Source organism: Rhincodon typus, chromosome 15, assembly GCF_021869965.1.
Source record: "Rhincodon typus isolate 14 chromosome 15, sRhiTyp1.1, whole genome shotgun sequence".
In the NCBI taxonomy this organism is placed as follows: Eukaryota; Metazoa; Chordata; class Chondrichthyes; order Orectolobiformes; family Rhincodontidae; genus Rhincodon; species Rhincodon typus.
In genome coordinates this window covers 15,762,533-15,769,212 of record NC_063346.1, presented here as the reverse complement: position 1 = coordinate 15,769,212, position 6,680 = coordinate 15,762,533, and the positions used below count along the sequence as shown (strand labels likewise).

General features: G+C 41.7%; 1 protein-coding gene across 1 annotated transcript; it reads right to left on the bottom strand.

Moving 5' to 3' along the window:
* Positions 1 to 535: 535 nt before the first annotated feature.
* On the bottom strand, positions 536 to 2,778 carry LOC109920050 (forkhead box protein L1). The gene has a single exon (XM_020520079.2). The coding sequence runs from the start codon at positions 2,606 to 2,608 to the stop codon at positions 1,145 to 1,147; it is 1,464 nt and encodes a 487-aa protein (XP_020375668.1). The 5' UTR covers positions 2,609 to 2,778; the 3' UTR covers positions 536 to 1,144.
* Positions 2,779 to 6,680: the final 3,902 nt, after the last annotated feature.

Below are 6,680 nucleotides of genomic sequence, written 5' to 3'. Positions count from 1 at the left end.
TAGATTATAGAACGATTGTCGCCTTAACATCGTAGCACCTCCTTGGCACAATAAAGTTTAGCGCAGCTGACGATTGGTGTAATCGCTCAACTTGTGGTATGGATTGGTTAGAAACATTTTCTCAAGTCATCGAGGTTGGTTGCCGAAGAATCAGAGAATGCCTTGTTCTGTGCCACAGTAGTACAAATTAGAGTGAATAGGATTACACTTGAGTCTGCACTTTTCCTCATTCTGTTACAAAACTGTAGAAACTTCGGCAACCACTAAATCGCACAGAAGTGACAGCGCTTCCAAAAGTACAATGACATCATCGGGTTCGGCTCAAGTGGTTTCACCTGGTATGAACAAGGGCCAGGTGCAGTGTTCCCGTTCAATTACGTCGTTGAAACATCTCGGTTTCATCGGGAGAAGGGTGAAAAACCAAACAAAGCGACATAGATAACACAGACAACATGTCGAAATGAAATAACAAGTGATACGTTATTCAATCGAAATAGTTCAACAGGATATTTTATTCCAGATTACATATCAGCAAAACAGTGTAGTAAACAGAAGTTACACTAGACGTCAAAAGTTCTCTGCAAGAAATGAAGCGTTCTTTAGCGTGCGGGATGGTAGGGAAATAAAACTAAACTTGACTGTACGGAATAAAGACACTGCTTTCGCCCAGATATACATTAATACAGCTGGGGTCTATCTCATATAATGGTTGATATCAGGATGTGCTGGCTTAAGCAAGCGAGACGTTTACTGGTGAGCTAATGAGATTTGTATCATCTAAATGCTCTGGATGCAGAAGCTAAAACGATACCCCGTTTAACTCGACTTAGTTTCAATGTATGTGAAACCCCTTCTGAGGCATGATCGGGCGCCACATAAATGGAGAGATCGTTTTATAAAAAATCCCCGCCCAATAGATGATAAAAGGGGGTTCATAGCCACGGGTCTGTTTTAACTGCTGAAAACAATTAGCCCATCGCTTCTCGTAAAATTAATCTACCTCCACACTGTAGGTGTTTAAATATTCAATTCACAAAAAGTTCAATAAAAACGTTAAGTCATCCGACAGATGTTTCAGGCTTTGGTCAAATATTTATTGTCGTACCATAGAAGGTGATCAGGTGATTTTTGATAAATTACTGATCTATTTAAAATTGAAACATGTTTCTGAACAGGTTAAGGGAAGGTACGAGTAAAAAGGAAAACCGATTTGATAATATTTACCAGGTAAGTGATGTGAATCAAACGGCAAAGAAGTGTTTAAAGCGGCGTAGACTTTAGTCGAGGTATCTAAAAGCGAATTGCCGAAACATCTATTGGGTAGGTTTGTAAAATTCACTTTTGAAGTTGAATTTTTATCAAGCTGGTCACTTTCACAACTATTGTCGCTGTGATGGCTTTCCCTGGATAGGATACTTTCTATGCTAAAGCTCTTGGACCGTGCACTGTGTGAGTTGGAGCTATTTCCAGCTTTCTGTCCTCTGTTCTGATGGCTGCTGTTTCCAACCACTGAGGGGGAGCTCAGTGCTTGATTTCCCGGGGTTCTCACAACCCGGGCTGAGTTGATACCCCGAGGTGACGGCTGAGAACTGGAAGATGGCTCGGCTGGCGTGGGCGAATCTGCCTTCGTCGCCCTTCCTGGCATCTCCTCACCTTGGTTCCCCTTCATGGAAGGGCCTGTGGGTCCAACTTGCCCTGGCAAGGCCGTGAATCCAAATGCACCAGAGGTAGCGGTTGGAGGAGGGAAGGGCACGGGAGGCGGAAGAGCTGGTGAAGAAGGGTTGGTCCACACACCACGTTGGACTGGATGGGTCACCGCCTGGTCAATAGACTCCGCAGCAGGCGGATAAAGGAATGTTACTTCGTCACACCTCAGTGCCTTGACACTTTTGCCCCCGATGCTTGACGGTGCCAACTCAGGATGGCAATCATTTTGTTTTTTCCCGCCGCTTTGAGTTCTCAAATTTCCTGAATGCGCTCTGTCTGACGAATCGCCTGCTTGTTTGAAGTTCTCCGGGTCAGATGAGTTGGGTCTTGGTTTGATGTCATGGTCAAATCCAGACTTGGGAGACTCGTCAGCCTTTGTGCACTCTTCACCAGTTTCTGATTTGGCCCTCTTCCCTTCCCTCTGCTCCTGAGCTCCTTGGGACTTGGCCTTTCTTTTTCTCCGCCTGTAGTTGCCATTTTCGAACATGTCCGTGCATCTCGGATCCAGGGTCCAGTAACTCCCCTTTCCAGGTTTGCCCTTCTCCCTGGGGACTTTGACAAAGCAGTCGTTCAGTGAGAGGTTGTGCCTGATGGAGTTTTGCCATCCTTGCTTGTTGTCATGGTAAAATGGGAAGCGCTCCATGATGAATTGATAGATGCCGTTCAAAGTCACTCTCTGTTCAGGGACACTTTTGATAGCCATGGCAATCAGGGCAATGTAACTGTATGGAGGCTTTTGAGGAGGCTCGTGCCTGGCCATCACGTTATTTCCACTGAATCCCAAGGAAGGGAACATCCTACTGTCCCCTCCATATAGGTACACTGAAGAACTACTGTTCAGGCCCATTGTAGATCCTGACCCTCTGAGTTGCTGCAACTGATTGCTATAGATATGGTTCATAGCTGTTCCCGGCGTCGCCTGAGCAAAACTATTTTTTTTTTCTCTCTGCCTCTTCTTTTCTTTCAAACTTCCAAAAGAAATCACAGTTTACAACAAAAAAAAATGTGGACTTGCAGGAGTCCACCACAGACCCTGTGTGCTACAGTTCAGCAAATGTGAGTACTGCCTCTCTTAAGATTGTTCCCACTTTGTCCCTTCGTCATGGCTTAAAATGTTAAATAATTGTTGTAAGTTGCTATTTTATGTTGACTTTGCACTGGAAAATAAATTGTCTATGATAAACAGTCGTTTTATTCTCAGCCCACCCACATTAATTAAATTTCATTGCAAAAAAAAGCCTAAGCCTTCTCCACGTGTCTTCGAGGTACCAGCCAATCGCTTGCTTGGTTGTTCGTTCATTTGTTTATAGAATTAGTCTGTTGATAAGTCTGCCCACCCAAGTTGAATCAAGCTGTGTTTATTTGGAAAAATTTCCGGGCACCCAATACATAAACGCACTGATCTGATGTTTGAAATATCACGTCCACCGCTGATTCTCTAAGCACACAAACACAGTTACCAACAAAATCCAAAAAGACTCAAACTTCTGCAACATATGCATACTTCTTTTAATCTGTGCAAATCTATCACGACTTCAGATATTCCTCAATCACGGTGACTTTAAACGGATGGTGGCACTTTCATTGTTTTTTGTGTGCTTTTTGCTGTTGTTGTACGCAGCTGGTCATTTTTTGAACAACCATCTGCAAAGCACAGGTTGGGCCGGAGGCTGTCAGGAAGAGGACTTACAAAGAAGGCAAATTCCAAGCGACAGAATTCCATAAAAGGGGAACTTGGCAAAGAGTGACAAAAAAAATCTCTTTCGTGGACCACTTGCATTGATAATGTATGCCTCTTGCTTTATGTTATATACTTTTCCTGTTTACAGCAAGAATGGGGATTATAACAACTTTACAAGTAATCACAGCTGTCCAGTGCTTACATAGAACGCTAGTCGCTTCGGACTTGGAAACGTTTGTTCATCGAGTTAATATAACTGTGCCAATTGTGTAAAGATGAATTGTGAAGAGTGTTGCAATAACTTTTTTTTCTGTCACTCGAGTCGTGTGAAACACTGAAACGCGATCAGAAGTGAGAGTGCGAATGCACCGTTTGAAATTCGGCCAGAATTTGGAGCAAAGGTTTTCAAAGTAGTGCTGAAGCAATGATTTGCTTGGCAGATGCAAAGCAATTTCAGACCGTCAAAAGTCACCCCGGATATCTCTGTGAAGTGAGTGGAATTGGACGGGGAGGGTCTATCAGTAAATATGAGATAGTGCAAGGACAAAAAAAACCCAAGGGAGTCACATGAAACAAATCCTGAAATTCAAATGGGTGGCAGTGTACTTAAAGTTGCCTGTGTTTTCAGTGTAGTTCAGGTTAGATAACTCCCCCACACTCCCATGCTTGCCTCAAGAAAAAGGATGTTGCAATGCTTCTTGCTAGCAAATGATAACGGTAACTTTATGCTTTGAAATGGCATTTTTATTTTCATTTATTTATGGTAAGTTCAACAACTGCATGTTTTGTCCTTCTGGCATGAAGATGTTAAAAAAAAACAGTATGTAGACATCCTGTTAACCTCTTCGAGGCTGGAGTAACTTGTTTTTTTGCCATGTTCCAAAAATAGAACGTCAGACGCTTGTGTTTGGTTCAGTCAAAATAAAACACCAAATGCAGACATCCTGTTAACCCACAACTACAGACTTCTCTCTGCCTGAAGTTTACAACATGAGATGTTTTCAGTTTATTCCGAATCCTCTTTTCCTCAATCTGGTCGCTAATAGTTGCAAAATCGTCCTGATCAAAATTTTTAAAAACAAATAAACGAACTGATTTCTGTCTAAATATTAAGACGTTTTGCGATATTAAGACGGTAAGGACTCCAGCTTAAATAAATGAGTTATTCAGCTTTTTTTGCAACCTTTGTTTATAGTGTGAAAATAAACCTTTAATTTTGGTCAACTTCAGTACTTGATATACTTGTTCACATGAGTTGTGTTAAAGGAATCTTTGCGACGAGTTCACTGCTTATCTTTCCCAGTCCGGCCCAATACCTTAAGAGTGTGGCTTTCACAGCGGGACTGAAGTTTTCGAGTTTAATTACATGGTCTACTGAGGTAACGTTGAAAGTCGCCCACCCTTCGTTTTGTTCATCGAAAAAAATAAACTAAATGTTTTGTTTGCCTATTTATTTTAAAGTCTTTGGTTAAACGAACGTCTCATCCAAGAGAAATCTAGGCAAGAAAAATAAAAAAAATGACATGGAGGATGTCCAATCCCAGTAGGGAAAGGAATTATCACGTGAGAAGGGTGATATTGCTGCCTTAATCCAGCACTTGGTGTTTTCGTGGCAAGGATGCTCCTTGGTGTAATTATTCACATTGCAACAACCCTTCAGAAGCTTACATTTCAGCTTCACACGCTGCAATCTACGCATATCAAGGATAGGCTTGAATGATGAAGTGAGTGAGGGTTGTGCTTGTCATTTCAGTAATTAACTTCAAATTGAAATCTGAGAAGCAATAATGACTTTCGCAGAGATTCGGCGGCTGGATAAATGCTGACAGGTTTCGAACTGACTACGTTAACCGGCCCGACCCGATCCAGCCAGTACGAATTGTTGGCCATGAGATGCCCACAAAATATCAGCAATAGATTTAAAAGAGTATCATTTTCAAATAACACTGAACAGATCGCCTACGGTCAAAATTATTTCCTGATAAACGATATTTAAACCATCTGATTGCAATAAGATCGACTGCCATAACGTTAAGTATTCGCATTGCGCTCTCCAAATTCAGTCCAGATTTTTTTTTTCACCACGACGTGAACGGCCATACATTTCGTGGTGTATTATACAAGATCGCGTTTGCAATCTGAGGTACTGTGAACACGACCCGCGTTGTTTTATTTACGCTAAATCAGTCACTGCACCTCAATCAGTGGTTACGTGGGAGGTGCTTTGAGCTGTTGATGAGATGCGTGGCAAGTATCTTTCTATATATATATGCGCATTCATAGCCCTGACACCGCTGTAATTAAGAAAGTAAGGTGCACCATTCAATGAGTAATAATTATTAAAACTACATGACTCGTTGCTGTTATATCACACCCTTCGTATGAAAAGTTGCAAAGTTTAATCGCCTTATAGCTGACAAATGTTATTTGAGACTGGAATAAATTCCGTTCTGCTTTCGTAACTTGAGTGAATCATAGGATGGTAGAGCACAGGAGACAATTCGGCCCGTCATGTCTGTGAGGTCTGTTTGAAAAAGAACTACCTTAATTAGCCCTTCTATCCGGCTTTCTCCCCGTAGCCCTATAAATATTACGCTTCCACCAATCAGCCAATTCCCTTATGAAACTTATTTTTGATTTGCTTCCACCACCCTATCAAGTAGCACATTTCAGGTCATCGCAATGTTAATGTACGTTAAATAAAATGCTTTCCCCATCCGCCCTTTGATTGTTTAGCCAATGCGCGTAAAACTGTGTCCTTTGCCACTACTTGTGCCATGGGAAAGTTTCTCTGTCAAAACAAAAAAAACCTGCAAGGTTTTGAGCATCTTTATCAAATCTCCCTTTGACCTTCTCTGCCCTTAGGACAACAATACAGGTTCTCCTGCCTTTTCAACAAATAATCACCAGCCTTTGCCAAATTGCTGACAGAAATCATTCAGCCCTGTACAGTTTTCATATTATCAACCGAACTGCAGCTTTGGGTCCGTTTCCCGAAGGGAAGCGGAATGGCATTGTACTGTGTGAACATGAACTAAATTATATTCTTCGCTGTCGGCCAAAGATCAAGAAAATGCCACTTTGTAGCCACATGTGTTTCAGTATTCGAAACGATTAAAATCGGAAATAAACGAGTAAGGTAATGTTAGTGGAAAGACATGTTACCATCCCAGACCATAAATTATACTGAATGTCTGGCGCACCATAGCAAGTAATCAGTGTTAAAGCCTTTAATACTCCTAAATTGTATTTGGTCAGCTTATAAATTAAATGGTTCGCGTCAATTCCAAAC

Coding starts and splice junctions, on each gene's coding strand:
- LOC109920050 (XM_020520079.2), bottom strand. CDS start 2,608: ATGAACCATATCTATAGCAATCAGTTGCAGCAACTCAGAGGGTCAGGA.